Raw genomic sequence first — 22277 nt, 5'->3', positions numbered from 1 at the left:
TCAGCTTCAATAAACAGGAAGCCTTGATTGTGATAAAACAATATAGAGCAGGAAAGTAACAACATATTCGCACTCTGGGAAAACCAGGTTGCTCCTACAAGTGGTGGGGGTGGAGCAGTAGGTGGCGTTCTGCTGCTTTGACCAGAAGTTCCAAAGCAGTTCTCCAGCATTCTGACTGAGGACACTGTGATGTGAAATGTGTTGCCATTTAGCCGAGATGTTAAACTGAGGTCCTGACTACTTAAAACGGGTTATTAAAGATCCTTTGCCACTGTTTGCAAAAGCAAGATTGTTGACCTTATATCCTGGTGAAATTCCGCTCCGGAGTTGCACAACTGAGCGAGGCCGCTGGTGCAGAATGGCTGCTTCATGTCCCTCAAGTGGGGCTGCACTTCACTGGAGGAGGAAGTGGGTTCCCTCCTAGGTGCTTTGAGATCCCTCAGGATGAAAAGTGCCACGCAAAATGCAATGATTATTATTACAACAAACACGCTTTCAGCCAGATGCAAAGGCCACCGCAGACTGCCTGCTGAACTGCAGCACATGTTGTCCGAGAGGTTATACCCCAAGCTTCTCCAACTGAGTCACACATAGCCAGGCGGGGAGGGAAGAAGATGACAGGAAAGGTCTTCCAGAGATTCTCTCCCGGAATCGGAGGGAGAAACAGAAGCCGTTCGGAGGAGACAGTCCCGCCCAGTTCTAAAGGAGGCTGGAATATGATTTCTGTGCTGGGAGTCTCTCAGGGCACCCTTGCCAGTATCATCCATGTACCTAAATGACAGCAGCCCCCCAATTGCACACCAGCTCCGCACTGTGAGCTGGTGTGCAATTGAGGCCCAATGAGATAGGGGAAGCCCATTTGTGTGCTTTGGCACAACAACTCAAAAAGCAGCTTACCTATAGCTATAAGCTACTGTCTGTGCAGAACAGGGGAGAAGCCAAGACAAAACACTGATAACTAATAATCAATCACAAGACACTCCTGCAAGCTAGAGGTTCCACAATGGGTGAGGTCTGAGGGTCAGAACAATTTCCCAATGAGACTCCTGAATACACACCCACAAAAGGTTACTACACACCCCAACTAGAACTCTCAATAGCACGCTGCCCTAGTCATTTGTTCAAAGGGGGGGGCTTTTATTACGGGGAGTTATAAATCTACACCCTGAGCGCCTGATAGAGGGACAGCAACATCCAGCACATTGGCCCTCTCTGCTCGGCTTGTGCGCTGTGCTACGGGCAGCCTGATCGGACTGCTATGCTGAGAATAAAGATGGCCAATACTGTGTCCTGGGATGCCAAGGGCAATGACAGGAAACTGGACTGCTGCAATCTCGGCAGGTCAAGCACGTACACCGACTCTCCCCTCCTGGTGTCACCCCCCCCTCCAAGGGGCGAGGATGATCCTCTGTTGCGGGGGGGGGGGGTGGGGGCAATAAAAAAAATCAGGGTGGGGTAGGAGCTTCAGCTGGTGCCAGGCTTGCTGTCAGCCAGCGAGCTCCCGTGTTGTTTAAACCAGTCTGAAATCTGCAATGCTTGCTCCCCAGGGAGCCTTAATTGACAAGTGTGTACAATAACTAATCAGCAGTAGACCGGCTGCCCTTTGAAATGATGAATTGACTAAACTAATTTCAGATAATCCTTCACATTACTGAGCCGCGCTGACACCGTCAATTGATATTTGAAATACAGCCACCCCCAGTCCTGCAGTCCGCCAGTCATTTTCATATCGCCGAAATGTTGTAAAAAGGTGGCATTGTTAATAAACCGCTGACAGAGCTCGGCGAAGATTAGAACTTTTTTCCCCTCTCCATTTTTTTTCTTCTCTCCCTCACCCCCCCATCGCCACTTGAATAGGTGATGGATTCATTTAAAAGGGCAGGTTCAAGTCCTTTTCTCTTTAGACTCGGGCTGTTCTGTAAAACAGTTCATATTTTAAAGAGGTTTTACAGCCTCAAATCCCACTTTACTGCTGAAACGTAACCTTTCCCTAGCTTTCTAACGTTCGCGGTTGAGGCTGTACTATTTCTAACAGTTTGTTTTATTTCTTTCAATCATACGCCCAGATTTTTTTTTCTCCTCGCTACCTTATCTCTCCCTCCGCAGTACTGGAGCACAAAAAGCCTGAAGGATACCTTATTGTTTTCAGAGACACAACACAAGAACAGCAGTCAGTCAACCAGGAGGCACTGAGCAGATGTTAAAGTGGAACAGGGAACAAAGTGCAGACAAACTTGCCAACTGGAGAGATGACATTTCAGCTTGATTTCTGCCCATGTCTTTTTAAGCAACAGGCACAATTTCCACAACTGAAGTTTAAAAAATTGCTGACGAACCATAATGTGATGAGGAAGGGTGATGTGAGCGTGTTTTGGGGAGGGGGCAGGGGGCCGTAGCGTTGAGGGAGAGGCTACAATAAAATAGGATCTCGGCGGGGGAGACAGGCTGCGGGAGAGGAGGACTCAGCTTCCTGGAGAAAAAAGTCCTTGCTGGAGGAATCACCCTTCAGATCCCGATTTCCTGCATTCACTTCTCATTGTTTTCGTTTCAAGCTTTTTTTTTATTGGCCGATGCTGATGATGCATTTCTCACACACATACAAGCATTAAGGCCCCCCCCCCCCGGCGCGGAGCAGGAGCAGGTGTGTCATGCAAGCACAGCTGCTCCAAATGGGGCTTGCATCCTAGAGGGGGGGGTCTGGCATCTCACGCGTGGCTCCCAATTCCCTTTAGCCAAGGATCTTAAAAAGAAGAGTCCTGAAATACAGTGCAACGCATTCATATCTTTTCCCGTTTCCCCTCCTGATTAGTCGCTTGTTCGAATTCAGCACACATACCAGGACCCAAGGCTGTACATCAATCGAACACAGAACTCAAGAATGAAGATAGGACAAAGGCAGGGTATGAGAGCTCAGGCTACAGTACCTTTCCTTGATGTATGGTAGCTGCTGAATCACTGCCATCCTATGAGGAATGGCGAGGTGACGTTGGTCAGATAAACTAGTGCTCCAGGGAGCAGACAGGCATCAAAGAGCTTCACTGGCCTGTTTTCTAAACCACCTTAAAGACCAAAATGAGTCACAGTGAAAGCTCTGGAACAAGAGACTACAGGTGATCTAGACTTGTGCGGATTTGTTCTCTGGAGGGGGAATCTCCAAGTCACATTTATTAATAATATGAAACAACGAGGTTTGGGGAACATCACAGTTGCAGGAATGTTATGCCAAAAAACCCTTGTAGAGGCATCCTTGTCTTTCCCAAATATTAAAGGGCAAGGAACAACACTGCTAATGTTAGCTTAATTCAGTCCTAGAAAAATTACACACCTTGGTGCTTCTATTGACAATAACAATATAAGCTTTAATGGAGAGATAAACCCAAGTCTAGCCCTGCTTACCATTACACAGGATACAGCCCAATAGCAATCATTGTACTCAGGCAGCACAGCCATGAAATGTGGGATTAAAAACAAGTTTGATCAGGCAATTCTAAGAAGACATCTTTCAGACACACCAAAAATAGGTTTTCAATGTAATCGATTTGCCACATGTAATACGTTGTAGGCCAAGATCGATACACACAAATATACTTTTCATCATCATTATAACCACAGCTACCACAGGACAGGAGTAAACACAATGGCAAATGCTTCTTCAGTAACTACACACTGTGGATGATTTTTGATTTTTGATGGACCCCAGACAAGGGTGTGGCAGTACAAGAGGCAAGTAGTTATACAAAAAGGATGCAGGGAAAAGGGCAGATCTGCAAGACTGACAATCTTGGACCTGCTTCCTCTCCTCTTGCAGCTCAACATATATTTATTTCCTGAGATGTTGAGTGAAACACCCCATCAATGAAAACAAAAGGTGCTGTAAAGAAAAGAGAAGGACAGGGGGCTCAGCATGGACAGTCTCCCCCCCCCCCATTTAATCCATTTTTAATGGGCGATGGGGGGCAGCAGAAGATCTGCAGCACAGGGTCCCCCTTCACCTGTTAAAAACCCCAGGACACCTCTAGCGAATAACCTCCACCAACGCAGGCCGCAGTTCAGCAGGGGTGATTTATTTATAGTCAAGGAGGATTTTCAGAGCACATGGGGAAGTCCTGTTAACCATGCAGAGCTGTCAGCTTCCCAAACACAGGAGAAGAAAACAAATAAAATAAATGAAAAAAAAACAGGAATGTTCAGCCAGGAAGCTTTTCCCATTCAGACCATTGGAGTAGATTTTCCTCCTGTACTTGAATTCCAGTTCATGTTTTTTTAATAATCTGAGTTGATAGCGGTGAGCAGTTTATCATGTACCCCAGGCAACGGTACACGAAAGTCTTACTCCGGACAAAAGTTCTTAGAATGAAAAAAGACAGACCGTGACTGCAAACAACAAGAGGAAAACATTTAGGAGAGCCCCGTAGGAAAGCCATCCTTCCTAATTGGCCCACAGGGAAATTGATTGCAATTTAGAATAGCAATGTTTATAGCACACAGGGTGAAATCATACAGACCTGTCAGCCGTGCTGTGGCAGGTACAGTGCAGTTTTTTTTTCCCAGCATTCTTCTCTGCAAAGTAATGGGCACCACAGATTGAATGGAAGTGACTGCATATACCAACATATGCAAGGCAACACAGCACAGCCCAGAAAAGCCAAAAGGAGAAAAACTCTAGACACAATTATAGCTGAACCAGAAACAAGCAAAGATCCCTACCCCCAACCATGGCCACAAAGTCCAAATTGTAGCACATGCTTCCTGCTGAACAAAATTAATCAGACAGAACTGCTGTTCTTCCACCCCCTTGTGCCCACTCCCTGTTCGGTGCAAGCGTTTCCATTTCTCCTCTCGCAGTGACAGCACAGCTCAGCACGTCCCGGAGCGCCACTAAACCACAGTGATTTACAGCCCCCCTCAGCCTGGGTTTGATCCAGGGGATTCAGGCCGTAATGCATCTTAACCCTTTGGAGGCTGGTCTACTACCCCTCCGTACACATGGCGTGTGCATGCTCTGTGGCCTCCAGAAACGCTTCCTACATTTTCATGTGCAAACCTGGATAATTTCAATATACGGAAGCATGTATTTCCAGATTTCTCATGAAATGTCTTGATATAAAAGTCCCTGATATAATACATTTAACAGTACGATAATAACTGAGAGAGACGGAGTAAATTTTATCCTTATAATCCTGTAATGACAACCAAATAATTTTTGTTAGCATAATACGCTTATAATATTGATCTATGATGCCATTCTAATTAATTTGAGATATTGGTCTATAATGTATCTATTGAGCTCTCAAATCAATAATGATGCTGATCTATTATTTTCTGTGCTGCAGAAGCAATTTTGGTTTTCTGATATCAAAAGTCTACTGTACAACAGCTGTGCTCCAGTAAAAATGCTGGTCTGTAAAGTACTGTACTGTAGTTCCGGAGTGATATCTGTCAACAATGTACCATATCGTAATTCAGGAGTAAAGTTGGTTTATATATAACGTACTACATTGCAGTTTGTTTCAGAAGTGAGACTAGTCTTTAATGCGCACCGCTGTAAATCAGCAATGATATCGGTCTGTAAAAGTTCCTACAGTTGAAATTCATTAGTGGTTTTGATCTATGATGTAAGTACTGTAATAGGAACTGGGCTGTAATATGATGTATTACAGAACAGCTTGTGCAGTACAAAAAAGGAAGAAGAAGGAATAATTTGCATGCTGTGTACACAGAATTTCTAAAGAACCAGTCCTGATAACTGAAAGGATCTGAATACACAGTATAGTACCATTTGCACAGGGCAGTATTACGTGTCCTTTTCATTTTGTGACCAGTTCTTTTAAGTTGGTCAGGGATCACACATAGGGTGTAACTCAAAGGCAATGGGAATGACTGTATAATAATTCAGACTAGACCTGGCCTTGACATCATGGTTAAGACCCCTCCTCCTTTCTTGCCATTACTAAAATGCCATGCCTCCTGTCTCCATACAGGAACCCATGTCCTGAAGTTAGATCGTCCCAATGCACATGAAAAGTACACTTTTGCAAGTCAAAGAAATCTTAACTGTGTTTTGTTGACATTGTACAATAAAAGCTTAAATTTATTTTTGGGAGAGCACTTTAGATTTAATCAATATATGGTAAATTTACATAGAAGTGTCAAATGGTACAGTGTGTAGAATGGAAGTGCAGCAAGAAGCAGGGATTTTTATACAAGTAAGGATTAAGCAATCGGTCTAAAAAGCAACTCCTTTGATTACAGATATATCTGTAATCCCTATCCCATATCCAGTAAGGCCTTAGAGGTATTGTGGTATAAACTGCCTACTCACCCAGCCTCCCACATGTGAAACAGTTGGATTTAAACAGTATGGGAGGCTGGCCTTCCCATCCTCCCATTCCAGCAGGAGTCTGCCTCACTTCTCTCCCACACAAGGCTGTGCTGACAAATGTGGGCTTGAAACACTGATCCTCTCAAGCTTTCTCACATCTCTGCCTGTCTCATCTCTCTCGACACTGTCCTCTTTCTTTGCTGTCTTTCTCCCTTTGTGTCGCCTTTCCTTTTCACACCTCTCACCTTCACATCTGTCGTTTTCCTCCTCATTCACTATCACTGTGTGTGTGGGGGGAGGAGGTCACAGAGTGAATGTCCACTGGGCTGCACTGTGCTGTGGGAAATTAAATTTTACAGCGATGCAAGTGTTCAAAAGTTAAAAGGAAAATACATCTTCAATGGTGGCTGCCCCCTTAAACTGTGGATCTTTTAAATCTGCAAAATAAGGCTCACAAAGACTTCACTACCAAAGTACGCTTGCTTTCTGTATTGCTGTGCAATCTTGTTAAACTATGTTACAGTATGCTGCACTGTGTGCAGTCCTGCTTTAGAAAGTGATTACCGTTAGAAGTTGCTATGTAAAATAAAAACACATCCTGTAGGTAAACCAATTGTTTAACTTATTGCACTTTCAAAATCACTGAAATGGTAGCAAAATGCAGGCAGTCCCAACTACTTCTTTAACGGAGGTGCTACAGTATGTGCAAGATGTACATGACTGTGCACTGTGTTTGGGCAGCCACTTTAACAAAGTTTAGCGTGTCTGCTGCAACCAGTTCTCTCCTAAAAAAGATACTTACTTGAGAGGAACTGCTGCATGAAGGTAACTCATTAGCCTCCAAGATCAGCACAAGGTAAGCAGTGAGGAGCACACTGGAGGCGGGAGGCATCCGGGCTGGTGTTAGAGGGAGTGTCCGCAGCTCTCCTCATGAATCAGAGCCGACAGACGGAAGAGTAGATAATTAAGAACAAGGATGGCTCTATGGCACTGCATTAACATTGCAGGAACGTTGTTACTAGTCGCTAAAATCCAAAGTCGGGCCAGGATATACCAATATAGTGACACATAAAACCAAAAATCTATAAAACTAGGCTGGCAAAATCACAGCAATACCATTACTGCTGAGGATAATATAAAGGGAAGTGCAATACTGTGTCAGATGTAGATACTTTTATATGATAAGCAGGTATTTTTTCAGGAATAGAAATAAGACTTGTCTTGCACAGCATTTGTAACCCTGTTTATAGTGCAGGAGGCCTGAAGCAACTTCAGGTGCTGAAGAATTACATGTTCAGTGTCTTGCTTTTACTAGCAGGAGAACAGACAAACATGAGTTAAAACATGGAAAAAAAAATCATTTTAGATTTCTTAGCTCTCGCAAGAGTGTTTTCTCCTCAGCTTCAGAGCACACCTCCAATGCTAGCAGCAAGAAACGTTTGATCACCCTGCCAATCATCTAACTGCAATATCCTGCAATATCATGCCAACTGAAAGCAATCCCCAAATGACTGTTGTGCTCCTGCATGACTTTGGTTCAGTAAAACACTTTTTTCAGAGGTGATGCAACAGTTAGAAAGGTCCCTCTGTCTTGTCAGGCTGGGTGGGGATGCAGGGCAGCCGTGCACCAGTGTGTTCACAGCTTGACGACAAAGTGGTAGAAGATGGTTACATTTTGCAGAGTCAAATGCACAGAGCTAAACCGGAGATCCCAAGGGACTCCATAGTAAAGGAGGTTATTAATGGTGTTCAATGTGATGATTAAGGAGTGCCTACACAATTCTTAAAAAGATGCCAACTCTGAAGTGCTAAGGTCAGACTAGGTTGCCTTCAGGCCTTCAATTCTGTAAAGTTCTAGAAACGATGGTTGTGCTGAAATGGTACTGAAAACCCCCTAGTCTTTTAGAGCTTTTACAATGATCTGGATCTCGACCCATTTTAAGGTTCTTCTTTTACCACAGTGCAAACATTAAGCCTCAAAAATCTTGTTACAAGTAAATGGTCATATCTACCAGTGTTCAATCTGCACTCCATTCAGATAACCTAAAACAGCAACAATTCCAAGGTAATTCTGGCAGCGTTGTCATATGGATAGACTGCCAAGTACATCTTCACTCTGTGAGCTCAGACTACACTAGAATAATATTCCAATTGATGACATTCCAAAGATATGATTACTCAATACTTAGTCATGTATGTTTTCATATTATTGCAGTCACTAAACAATGAAACTGGTTCATTGTGATTGAGCCCTCTTGTACATACCTGTATACTATACTTCATTTTGTGATGTTTTTTTATTTCATGGGGTACTAAACACGGCGTTAAACTGCATCATTCCAAATCTCATATTTCTACAGAAAATGTGTTTTATACAATGGACAACGTGAACCCCATCCATCTCCCCATACAAGAAAACAAGCTTGTGATTTCCATTTTGGGTCCTGCGCTGTATTCTTTTAAAAAAATGTATTTTTTATCAGTCATCTAATATTGTTAATAATTTGTCCTCATCTCTGCAGCTGACAGCAAAATCAATTCTATTTACACCATAACTCACCAAACAGATGGAGAACTGACCCCCCCCCTCGCTACCCCCACCCCCACCCTCACTGACAGATGACTGACAGGCTGCTGTATAGAGCGTTGTCATGGCAACCCTCCTCTCCCTCTCTCACACACTTGTTAATGTGAAGAGGCGAATGAGATGCATGTTTGCTCACACAGCTCATCACAAAACACATCACCTGTAAAGATCACAGCAATTTAACTGAGGAGCTCAGGATAATTTGTCTTTAATGTGAAAGGCTCAATATCATCTCACGGTCAGTAATACAGCCTATTATGGGGTCAAGCAACACATTTGTTGTGGAAAACTATTGTTACTATCAAAAGTCCTATTCTGCCAAACAAAAAAGTCAAACACGATGCCTTTTCTGTTGGACAAGACGTTACACCTTCGTTGGATTTCATCCTGTTACAGATCCACGGAATTGCAGATATAGATACGTCTGGTTTTTAAAACAAGTTTTGGAAATTATTTATTGTCACGGAAAATTTTAAATGGCAGTCAAAGACGGCCCGCTCTCTCTTCATAAAAGTCAAATCTGCGATTCCATTCACGAAATGCCCCTGGGCTTCGGAAACAGCATGACGTTCCACGATGACCGAGAGGCTTAAGCTGGTCTCTCTGGCTGGAGCTGCTCTGTCCTGGAGTTCTCGTGCCAAGCTGTGACACACTGACCAGTGCACAGAAACTGGCTGGTCAAACTCCACTGGACAGAAAACTCACAAAACCTCATCCCACTGTGGAGGCCTATGGGAAATAGGTACAGCAAGAATAAAATCATAGGTCACAGTTTACTTTTCATAATTATGGACTTGAACAAATCATGCTGGGTCACAGACTACCCCTATTCCATAGAATAAGCTCTGTTCAAAAGATATACAGTAGGCTACAATGCAGTCTGGTTTGTTACTGAGCTGTAAAAAATATTCAAACGTCATCTTCGCTGAAACTGAACGAAGCCAGACTTTATAAGCATTACCTTGGAAAAGCTATTAATTTTGTTTGAGACCAGCAGCTACATAATAAAACATGGCAACCAAGAACCAATCAAATTTAAGTTATGGTCAATTTGTATGTATACAGTATATGTACAGTATATATAGCTGCATTTATCTGTGGTAGAATAGACTGATAAATCTACATAAAGCAGCAAGGGCCAATCTGATACAGTGTCCATAGCAGAATTCATCTGAAATGTCTCTAAATGTGATGTTGTACTCTTCCCCAAGATGGAAAACAAAAATCTTATAATGCCTTATGGAGTGCAGATACCATCACAGTAACCATTGAACATGCACAGGAACTTATAAATGTTAAAATTCCTTGCACATGACCTCCGATTTCAAGTATTCATTATTCTGACCACTTTTCAAATGTTCATTAAAAAAACCAACTCATGAGATCTATGAGCCTGGAATAAGCTAACCCAGTAGAGCTGTTGATGGAAATACCTTATCTTTAAGAATTAGTTTATTAGTTATCCTCCGACCAATTAGCTACTAGGAAATAAAGGGGTTTGATGGGCCAAATGGCATCCTCTTGAGTGCAACGCTTCTCATGAAGTTTTGCAGGTCGGGAGAAGATTATGGGATGTTGTAGGAAAAAAGTTTTGGTGGTCACAATGGATTTTCTGAAAAGACTAAAACACTGCCTTCTGTGAAATAGTAATGATGACTGATGCAAAACTGTGAAAACATAACCTTGGCTGACCTGTTTTCCATATTTCCTCAAAATATGGCCAGTAAGAGCCAATCAAATTTCAGCTACGATCCATTTTCATATCTTGCTGTGTTTATCTTGGGTAGAGAGCTGTACTCATAAATCTTCCCAGGGAAGCAGAGGTACGTACTGCAGGGCAGCTTGGCCCACGGTCATTGCTGTTTGCAGATATATTTTTATTCATTTCTGAGCCTGCAAAACAAAATGAGTGTGTGAAACGCAGGAGAAATTCATTTTTCTGATCCAGTATTTCAGGGTAAAACAGAAATGTGTTTATGTGGTAACATCTCAAGCTACATGACAGGGCAGTGTTGGGAGGTGGGGGGGTGGGGGGGAATTCAACTGTATTGAATCCTTTCTGTCTGTTTTTCATGTACTTATTATTAATGCAGTCGGTCTCACAGGATCCCGGTCGATCCTGTGCATAAAATATTTAAATAAAGCACCGTCCCAAGTATGAGTAAAAAAAATAATTCTCAAACCCAAAAGAGTTGTTCAGCCTGCAACTCTTACAGGTCATTCTCCTGAAGAATTGTATTACGGTTTAAAAAATGGGTCAGCTTTTTAACAAATGTAAAACAAATTGGATTCCTGTTGCACTGTGCAGCAGGGGTTTTAAACCATTACATATCTCCTCCTTTTTAACAGTTTATACCACACTGGTCTATTACTTAATTAACAACTTGCAGGATTAATCTATAAATTAAGTTGCTGGTTGTATTACCATAAACCTTCTAGTACAGAGGGCTAGAAGGACTACATGTTGGATAGTCTTCTCCATAACCTATAGTGAAAAAAACGGTCCATATTTAAACTTTTTGGCACAGAACAGCAGCTCCCACACACAAAAGGACATATCACTGTTCGGTACCTTTTACTGTTCTTCTTCATGCGCTCATATCAACCTGGCGCTTTTAAATTTAAAAAGGCAAGTGTAGTCTGTTTAGTTTGAAAATCTATGCTAGAGTCAACACAGAAACAAAATCTGTTTACTCGGGGTGTCTCCACTAAGAACTAGACACATACCAGTATATTCAATTAGTTTCCTGCGCTTCAGCACACAGCTTTTTCAGAAAGCAGATTGCGCAGTAACCAGCCTGCAGCCGGTAATTGCACGTTCAAGACTCCCAGCAGGGATACTGTAATCCACAAACAGCACATTAAAGTCAGTCAATACAGTTAATAAATAAAAAGCGAGTCCTGTTGCAATGGGACAGTCTTTTCATAGTGCGGGAGAGATTTAAATAGCAACATTACCACTCTCCTTCTTCCTAATGATTTAGAAATGCGGGTCTTAGACTCAGCGTGATCAAGTCCGAGTCGACTGGGGCTTCCCCTAGAAATGTTTAGTTATTTATGAGTGTGTGTACTGTGAGAGCGTGTTCACATATTAAGGGAACTACGCATTATGCAAATGTTTCTTGTAAATCAAAAGTCACAGCGATGTCCTGAGGTGCTGCCTTGTTTTTTGAGCAAGGAATAAAAAGCGTGGCGAAAGTAAAAGACTAAGCTTAGGGAGAAATTTTAACGCACGGTTAGATCCGTTTCTGAAAATACCCTCCGCTTTTCTGATCAGAAACTTGCTCCATTTCTTCCTGGTGGAAAAACAGCCCAGTTGCTGTTCTGAAACTATACAGGCCTGGCGGTGAACAGTTGTGTCTCTTCTCCCTTGCCTGGGCCTTTTCTTAAATTCAAAAATGAACATCGACAGCATGCACTTCCTCTCACAATATATTTTTAGAAAAATATATTTGTGTAAATAAATGACAGCCTCACAGACCACAGAGTAAGCTTTTCAAAGAAATGCATTTTTCATGGACATCTATTCCTGCATTTTTTTATTTAAATTACCTCTACAGGAGGAGTTTAACTGCAGTTTTTGTAGATGCTGTAAACGCATTGGGAACTCAAGGTATAACTCTCTGCGGGTTTTCAGCCAATAGCCGGGGGTATGTGGAGCTGAAGAGACACAGTACAGACAGGCTGCAGGGGTTCAGATTGAAATGCAGAACTGCATGCATTTCACTTGATGTCAAGTCAGACAAAAAGGCCGTTTTGCACTGATAAACAGAAGGATTCCTGCTTTATTTGAAGGGCTGACTGCACAATGTTATAAATAGGCAAATCATGGGAGCGCACACTAAGTTCTTGTGTGGATTTCCATGAGGTTTGGAGTCTCCTCCAGCCCTGCAACTACTGCCACCACACCCCCCATCCCCCCCGACACACGTACACACACACACCAACACCACCCAGCTCAAGGAAGGACTGTCCTGGCCTTTTATTTTCCAGTTCAGCGGATTCCTTTTGCAGATAAATGCTCTCCAATCCACCGTGACAGATGTCACATTGAATTGCTTTTATTTTGATACATACCCTCTGATTCTGCCACTAACAATAAAGAGTCTTCGCGGGGCTGCTTCTCCTGAGACAGAGCTCTGACACTTGCGATTATTTTAAAAGTGCATCACCGGCCGCAGAGAGGGGGAGCCAGCCAGGGCCCCGCGACCAGGAGCCACACGGCAATAATATAGATATCAGCGGGCCAGGGTCACAGCCAGCCCCTGGGCGAGAGAGCCAAGCTACCGGCGTCTCAAAAGCAAAAGGACGCGGGCAATAAAGATCAACGACAGGGACGGCCAGCCCCTTTAATTCTTTTCAAAAAGAATAAACAGAAAAAAATCTGTTGTCTCAAGAGAAAAAAAATAGCTGTGTGTTTCACACCGGTCTCGCTGCCAACTGATTGGCGTACACGTATACACACATGTGTAAATTATATACTTTCACCCTGACTCGTAAATCCGGCACAATTTCGGCTTGATGTCGTAACAACCTGTGTCCCACGGTACACTGCCGGACCCAAGCCACAGGACACCGAGTGTCGCAGCGCCTCTCAGGAAACACACACGCGGACGTGGGAGCAGAAGAGCCGGTGAAAGAGGATGCCTCTGTTTACTCCTTCCTCCAGTGAAGGAGTAGTGGCCTTGCCAGGAGGCCGGATGCTCCCTGTCGATTAGAGATCACTCTTTCCCGAAGGGCGAAGGGGCAGCGCGGCCCAGTCACCCCTTCTCTCTGGGGCTGAGCCGCACAACCCTGACTCACTGAGCACCCCAGGCTCCCCCTGCACTGAAGTGCGCGCGCCCTGCTGGGCGAACGCCATCGTATTCTAAAAACCTCTAAAAAGTCGTTCCTCTCATCCTAGACGGTTCCGTTTTAAAACATTCCATCAACAAAACAAGAGGCAGGTGATTTGGGAATTAACCAGTGCAAAAAAGAACTCGGGGCAGCTGGACTTGTTTTTTTTCCTGCGCTGAGGCAGAAGCAGGGAGGGGGGGGCGAGACAGAAGTTTACCAATTTAACCCCTTCTCCGTTTTTTGTTCCAGAAGACAGGAAGCTGTTTGTGGGGATGCTGAACAAACAGCAGACGGAGGAGGACGTGTACCGCCTCTTTGAGCCCTATGGAGTCATCGAAGAGTGCACTGTGCTAAGAGGCCCTGACGGAAACAGCAAAGGTGAGGGGCTTTACATTCCCCGGGTGCTGAAACGGAGTAGGAAGTGCTTTCACCCTCCGCTAAGCTGTCGTGTGTAGACCTGGCGCGTCCCGGTCGCAGCTGGTGAAACAGCACAGACTCAAACCTGTGTTTCCCAGACGACGGAGCCTGACGTCTGCTCTTGATGTGTGTCTTTATAGGCTGGGCAACTTTGGGAACCCCTGTTCATCCCTTTTCTTGGTTTTCCTTATAGTCCTCATACAGCCTATAAAACTTCATAAGGAATTTGATTTCTGCAACATTTCATAAGAACAGGATAGAAATCTGCTCTAAACATTATTCAAGCAACGGAGTCTTTTAGTGGCCGTAGTTATTGTACCTCACGCCCAGGCAGAAAGAGAGCCCTGGAAGCACAAGGTTACTGCAATAGGGCTTCAATCTAATTTGTACTGCAGCCTGTCTGCACAACATACTCTGACAACACTGCAGCGCACAGGGGGAACATGTTTTCCATATGTTGGCCTGCACCAGGCAAATCCCTGGTCTGTGCTGGCAGACATGGCTTTTATAACGACACTCCACCGCCTTTACAAAGCCGAACCAACGCAGTTCTTCCTGGCCAGCCACCTGCGTGCCAAGACGACAACAGGGACGTCACGGCTTGAGAGAAGGCGCACTGACACATTCTGAGCCCCTCCCACTCCAAAAAAACTCCAAGCCGCTTTTTTAGGAGGCTCCTTTTCCACAGCCGTTTTTTCAACAACAAAAAAAAGTTTTAGTTTTGTAGAGCAGCACTTCCCCACCACCCAGCTGACCAATTCAACATACTTTCCAATACTCTGGTGTGAGCATGCTGCAATACACGCCCACCCTCTGAATCCCCAATAGTCAAGCCTGGACCACAGCAGCTCCCAGCGCTTTATTAAGAGAAGACTGTGACACACTAAAGCTATAGGAGAAGCCAGTTTACAGCCTGTATTCCAGCGCACGCAAGCTGTGTGCGTAGTCCCAGAAGCAGAGCAGGTTTGAAGCACCACTCTGCTGAAGGGCACACACTGAGCTGGGAAGCCCAGGTGTTTTCCTCACTGGGGATAAACCCTGGAGGGAGAACTAGGTGCAGCCAATGAAGCCTAATTTGTATGTCTTTGGGTGGAAGCCAGAACACCTGGGGAAAAGCCAGAGTGAACATACAAACTCCACAAGAGCTGTTTTTTTTTACAGATGAGTACCATTTAAAAGGAGGTACTGCATAATGCTCTGATGTAACACCACATTACAACTGACTGCCTTTGACATTACTTGATTTTATATGTGAATTCTTACAGTACTCTATAGCCAATGCCTTATTCTACAGTTCCACTTAAAAAAATAAAGATACACTGACATACATTAATACATAGTTTCCTCACTGTCAGCATACACAGTTAGATCAACACATACCGACAATCACCATGCAGCACAACTGATTCAAAGTCATGCGTCCTAAATCTCTGATGTTCAGGTGAGACGTCTTCTTCAGCAGGCACAGGAACCGGTACTGAACCACCACACAGTGAAACGCATCACCTTTTTTTTTTTACACTTGGCACTTCTTTTGTGTCATTTTCTATATCTTGAAGAAGTTCCAGTAGGGAGCTACGTCAGCATGCGCAGGCTGCAAAGGAACAGGTGAAGGTTTATTCCACGCTGAAAGGAAGAGAAAAAAGACCCAAGGTTTTGGCTGTGGAGCCTTGTGCGACACACCTGAAGACAAACCTGACGAAGGCTCCACAGCCAAAACCTTGGGTCTTTTTTCTCTTCCTTTCAGCGGGGAATAAAACCTTCACCTGTTCCATTTTAAACATCCGGTGGTTTAGAGGGCAATTAAAGGGAGTGTGACTGAAAATCCTTAAGAAAGCACCTAGGGATCTGAACCATATCACTGAGGGTGCCCAAGGAGCTACCTGAGATGGCAAACGGGGCAGAACGGCCCAAATATTTCTGAATTTTCTCATCCCGTTTCTGACCGTGCCCCCCGCCGTCTCTCTCCGTCTTGCAGGCTGCGCCTTCGTCAAGTTCTCCACGCACGCCGAGGCGCAGGCGGCCATCAGCGCTCTCCACGGCAGCCAGACCATGCCGGTGAGTCCCCCCCCCCCCCTCCGCGACTCGCACCGCCAGGAAAGCTGGGCTCTCGCTCCCCCTCTCCCTCCTTTCTTTCCGTCTCGGGAGAGATTAGCGCCAGACCTGTTTACTTCACCTTTCGCCACGTCGCCGGTGAATTATTCATTTGTGTGCGCACACATGCGGCGGAGAAGGGAGAGGAGGAGGAGGAGGAAGTGAAAGGCAGAAAGGGAAGGAGGGGGAAAGGGGAGAAGACTGGGGGGCAAGGAGGGAGGGGGTGTTCATGTGGAGTGAGAGTTCATGTGCAGCTTCCCGTCTTGTGTATTGATAGGGAAATCTTATGGCACTTTGATTTAAGCTGTGGTGTTCAAGCGCAGCGGCGCTTACTGCCCACGACGAGGTCTCCATCAGTTCCCTCAACGCGCGGCGCTGTAGTGAAGAGCCCCGCTATAATCCCGTGCTCACAACAATACGTTCACAATGACTAAACACTGATTATTATTCATTCTGCTTCATGTAGGCATTCATTGCTAAATGCCTTGAAGTGGTTATATTAGCGTTCTGTGGTTGGCAGCTGTACAATGGCAGTTTTAATTAGCATTCAATCTGGGCAACTGCAACTGACCACGTCCTTGATAGGATTGAAAGACCGTATATTGGAACATAAGAAAGGCATTTAGTAGTTTTAGCATACAAGTACACTAAAATATTGTCCAGCCATTTCTTTAAAGAAGTCTGTTCCACACTCCTACATCTCTTTGCATTCTATTCTCAATCTTGCATGAGATAAAGATCCTATAACCTCTTATTTATGTGCCACATACTACATAGAACTACACACAGCTTTATAGAGCGTGTACCATAGGTACTCACTTGCAGAGATCACAGTTTGCTTGGAGGACTGGGTGAAAAGGACAAATAAATAAAAAAATGAAAATAAATTATTTTTTAAATACAGACCAAATCGGACGCGACACTGGACTCATAAAGGACGGGGCGTGCACAAGGTCAAACCAAAAAACGTCACAGTGTTCGGCAGCAAACTTTCAGGGAGAATACAATACATCTACAGCAGCTGCGCCGGGGTCCATAGGTAAAGAGAACTGCTCGCTGGAGTCAGTGCACATACTGTGTGCCTGGACTCTTGCACACATGCCTCCCTCGCCTGTGCTCATAAACCATGTTCGCGGGTCACTGCCTCGCTGACGGATCTTATTTTCCACCTCAGGGGCTCGGTCAGCGTAAGTGTGCAATTTTTATGCAGGGGGGCGATGGGTCGCATCTCCAGGCGCGGCCGACCATCCATTCCGGCACCGCGGCTCCTGCCGGCGGCCATTAGGGCCCGCCTCTGGGCGGCGGCCTGCCAGCGCCCGCGGCGGGGCTACAAACCGGGGCCACGGCTGGAGAGCGAGCTGCCCCGACCCCAGGGGGCGCACGAGGCGGCTCCGGGACAGGATGACCGGGAACAGGGATTCGGGCACAGGACCAGTGACCCGCCAGCGAGCCCGGCCACCTCCATGAACCTTTCTTCCTCGTCCTGGAATCTGTGCGCGTCTCCATTTAGGAACAGAGCTTTATTATTTTTTTTAAGGAGGCTCGATTGTGATATTTTAGGACGTCCCCTCATTCACAAGATTATAACTTTTATTTTTACTTATGATTTGCCAAGCACTCGCACAGTTTCGCCCCAAAGGCCCAGAGACCAAGCAATTTACATGATAAACAGACTTTCTCTAATGAATTAATCTGTTCTTCCACTCACACACAGTGCAGTTTATTAAGATATTTTCGTTTCTATTTGATGCAGCCTTAAGGCAACGTACATCATTAAATTGTAAAACACTAACAATATCGTGCAGGGGGGGGAGGGGAAGCATGAATAAATAAGAAAATCAAACCCCAGAACCTTCTAACAGAGTTTTCAAAAACACTCCGTTCCTGGAACAAAGCAAAGCAAACTGTAACACCCTGAACATCCACTCCTCAGCTGCTGGCGGAGCTATTCTGAGCTGTTGTCATTGAAGCTACTTATAAGCAGAGTGTTCTCACACAGCCAGGTCACCGTAGTCTAGGTTGCTAGAATGATACTGTTTGTTCCTGATTTATGATTGAGAAAACAACGGAGGCTTAAAAAACTTTCACGTAGTTTTGAGATGTTCAGGAGCACCAAGCCAGAGCAAATTTTCAATACGCTCACAAGCAGGAAGCCTATTCATGCGTCAGACATTTGATGAGCACATACCAGGCTCAATTTCTGAAATTTGTGGGCTACCTGGTTCCTTCACTTGACAAAGACCTGAATCTTTTTTTTTTTCCTTTCACAAACAGAACCTTTTATTCCTGTCTCTTTAATGCAAATGACTTGGGAGACTGAGATCAAAAATGCCCAGAGCACTTGGTTTCTATCCATGTGTGAATCTTTGACCCTTGGTTGCCTCCTGTTGTATCTTCTGGCTCTGTGCACCTTCCGGATCCTCACAATGGAGTGAAGAGAAGGAGAAAGAGATAAAGAGTGTACCGGTGACAGGGAGGCTGGAAACGTTCCTGTGTGTGCTTCCCGACTCCACTCTTTGTGGGCTTCAGAGTTCCATGCAACACAAATTCCCTTCTCGCAACCCAACTTGCGCACATTCCTTAGCGGAGTCGTTTCCTGCAAGAGCCGACGTTGAGCTTGTCAAACAGCAAGAGAGGAAGAGAACCAAGCAAAATAAGACAAAGTTCTTCCTGAGAGTGCCTCTTGTATACACAAAAATACACACAAGAATCCGTCCTAGAAAGAGGCACACGAGCTTCTTGATCCACGTGCGCATGACTGTGCATCAACCACTTTGTCTTCGGTGCTTTGGTTCTCTCTTTTCATAAGGCAACAAATATTTGACAAATATGAAAATAAAATAGTGAAATGATATAAATAAAGCCCTCCTTTAACGTCCACAGGGAACAGCAGATGTCACAAGAGAAGCATTTCAGGGGCCTGAACTGTCAGGCTATCAGGAAGATTACAGTGTTCAGGATCCAAGGCAATATGGTCCCTTTACATTGCACTCACATAACGGTAGCAATTAACAGCATTAACATATGCATCCAGACTCCAGACTGCATCAATGGGAAATAAGTTGTATTAGACCTCAGGCAGTCAGACAACTTAATACCTTCAGATAACACATTCCAGCTCTCCCATGGAACAGAGAAGATCCAGGCAAACTCATGAAAGCCTCACTATCAAACCAGCTAGGAGTCCCAAGGCTTTTGGTTTATCCAGCACCCTTATTAAGAGGTGCACACAATGGCCGAATTCTGCATGCTTTTAAGCAAGAGCAGCATGTTACACACACTGGGAGACTGGAGATGCACTGAAAGTTTCTATTATTCTTGAGATCCCTTAAAACAGATTTGCTACAGACCCTGAAAACCTTCGGAGGAGTCACTTCCAAAACCAGATAGTGGGCTTCCAACATCCTGGTTCAGTGCAGGAGCACACAAGGCAGCCAAGCCTGTTAGAAGACAGCATCTATTAAGGTCCATGGTCTTTGTGATGGTGCACACGTGCACATGTTTTTAGCTCCTGGTTAATAACGCGTTGCCTGCGCACTACAGCATGGTCTGTCTGACACGGTGCTGGGGTCACACTAAGGTCATGGCACAGCTCAAAGGAGGTATAGGCTGGGTTGTGTTTGAGACAGACCAGTGAAGAAGTAAAAAAAAAAAAATGCATTCATCTGCCACCTTACTACCTGCCTGTAAGCAACCCAGGCAACCTGTTAAACTCATCTAACTTCTGCAGCATGAAAGAACTCCAATACATTGCAATTCAGATACTCCTCCCACCCGGGACCAAACACACCCTTGACATTAAGGTTTTTTTTGGCCTCTCCAGCAGCAAAAGGGTCTCTCTGACTAAAAGCCAACACATTCCCATCAATTTCAGGGAGCTGCTTATTTCATCTGACGCACGACCTTTCACCGCTGACAGATCCGAATAATATTTCGGCCTTTGTGGGTATCGATTGAGCAGTTTCAGGGGGCACAGAGTCAGACCGCAGGAAAGGTCAAGTGCTGCTTTAGATCATTTGAAATTCTAATGAATGACGTGGGGGCTGGTGCTTTTAACATTGCGCTGGAGACTGATGGAGGGGGGGGGGGGGGGTTTGGGCATGCCCTTTACTGCATGCGTGCTTGTGACAACTCAGGCTGACGCCGCTGAAGGCTGACTGCTAGCTCGGAGGATTTTCCTTTCATTTCAAAAAGAACAAAAAAATCAACAAATACGTTGAAGTTTGTGTTTAAATTTAAATTAAGTCCAATGCAGAGGTATTGTCAAGACTGACCAGTTTTTTTATTGTTAGAATATGAAGATATTTGTGTAATCACACACATATTACTATAGTGCTTTTCAAGGTGCCAACACAAATCCCAAAATATATTTGCAACGAACACTTACTGAGGCTTTTGCCTGAAGATGCTGGAAAGATTTGACAAGAATGAAGGAATGTGGATGCACAGTATCTGGAGGGGAGATTAAGATGCTAATTGGCTCCGATGTAAATAACATTGTCTTATGGCAGCACAGTTGTACTGATGAATGTGGATTTAACAGGAACCTCATGCTCGTGGCACAGAGAATCTCATCATTAAAAGCGGATGCGTAACGGACTGCGAATACACGTTGGGTGAGAATACTACATGAGCGCAAACGAAAAGCAACAATCGGTGTCCCGTCGGGGAAAGAATGGCAATCCTGCGCGTCCTCTCTGCTCGATCCCGTCCTCACTCTCTCACCCTCCACCTGCAGGGCGCCTCCTCCAGCCTGGTGGTGAAGTTTGCCGACACGGACAAGGAGCGGACTATCCGCAGGATGCAGCAGATGGTGGGGCAATTCGGGATCTTCAACCCGGCCATCGCTCTGCCCTTCAGCACCTACAGCAGCTACGCACATGCGGTGAGTGTGACTCCTCCTGTCGCTGCTGAGCATCCCGGCTTCCTGTAACTGCAGGTACAGTCCTTCAATACTTGAAGCAGTGGACTTGCACTGAAACGTCTTGACTCCTGTGTAGGTGTCCTGCATCAGGTCCTACAGGGAGAAAAGACCATACAACCCAACCCAGATGTTACCCTCTGCTCGGTGTTTAGTAAAAGCTATACCTTGTGTCAGAGCGGTATTTCCACAGAGCAATATACAAAATTTCTACTTCCAAGGAAAAGCTACCCCCTCACCCCCCTACTGTGGTTTCTTACAAACAGCAGACTATTTTTGTCTAAAGAAACACATTGCTTACATTTGATGCTTACTCAGGTCATTATTCCAAAAATAGCCGCGTGTTTGTAGAATTGGTACTGCCTAAAAGGGGCTAAAGAGATTTCAGCAAAGGCTCCCTTTTGACAGAGATGTATTCCTCAGCTCCTCTCTAAAGCAAAACTGTATAAACACACAGTTTTTTTTCCCTTTTAAATGCAGAGATTAATTGTTGAGGCAATCCGAGTCTCGGGGGCTTATCTATTTTCCTAATTTTCACATCACAGGGAAGGGCTCTGAGCATTGAATGTGCAAATTGACCATCCCCAATGTAGCAGCATAAAACCACGTCTGAGCACTCAAATAAAAGTCCTGCCTTCATCAGAATTCATGAGATGCAGCCTGTCCCAGTCAAATATGGAGAGATGCAAATTTTTTCGGGAGAGTTGTTCTGCCGGGCGGAGGCCTGCAGGGAGTCCATTAAGGCCATCCCCCAGTCGTTTATTTACCTTCCCACAATGCACACAGCATAACAGACTGCTTATGCTGCCGTCAGGCTTACTGTCCCCTGTCGCTCTGGTGGACACACGCGAAGGGGCTGTCCTCCCGAGTCAAATCGCTCAGGATCCGGCAAGCTCGCGTGGGTTAGGGCATTACTTCTCACTTTCCTTAGTGGGAATTCCAGCGAAACAACACTGGACCGCAGCCGGAGGAAATATAGGAAGGTGGTCCAACACTACCCACGAACATTCCCGCAGCCACCGTTTAAGAGGCTCACTCACACACATCTGCTCCAGATCCCTGCATTCTCCGTGTCCCGCACAAGTACAGGCCCAACCAGG

General features: G+C 45.0%; 1 protein-coding gene across 6 annotated transcripts in view; it reads left to right on the top strand.

Moving 5' to 3' along the window:
* The window catches only part of celf5a (cugbp, Elav-like family member 5a), a 157678-nt gene that overhangs the window by 115052 nt on the left and 20349 nt on the right, over positions 1–22277 (top strand). For 5 of the 6 annotated variants that reach the window (XM_088622207.1, XM_088622211.1, XM_088622206.1 and 2 more), the window contains exons 4-6: positions 13995–14123; positions 16141–16220; positions 20995–21141. In XM_088622207.1, coding sequence (XP_088478333.1) covers positions 13995–14123; positions 16141–16220; positions 20995–21141 — 356 coding nt within the window. The remainder of the gene's footprint in view (positions 1–13994; positions 14124–16140; positions 16221–20994; positions 21142–22277) is intronic. The other variant, XM_088622208.1, reaches the window with a different exon arrangement.

Source organism: Lepisosteus platostomus, chromosome 27, assembly GCF_059453375.1.
Source record: "Lepisosteus platostomus isolate fLepPlt1 chromosome 27, fLepPlt1.hap1, whole genome shotgun sequence".
Lineage (NCBI taxonomy): Eukaryota > Metazoa > Chordata > Actinopteri > Semionotiformes > Lepisosteidae > Lepisosteus > Lepisosteus platostomus.
Note: the sequence above shows the minus strand (reverse complement) of the source record. Positions and strands in the feature narration are given on the sequence as shown.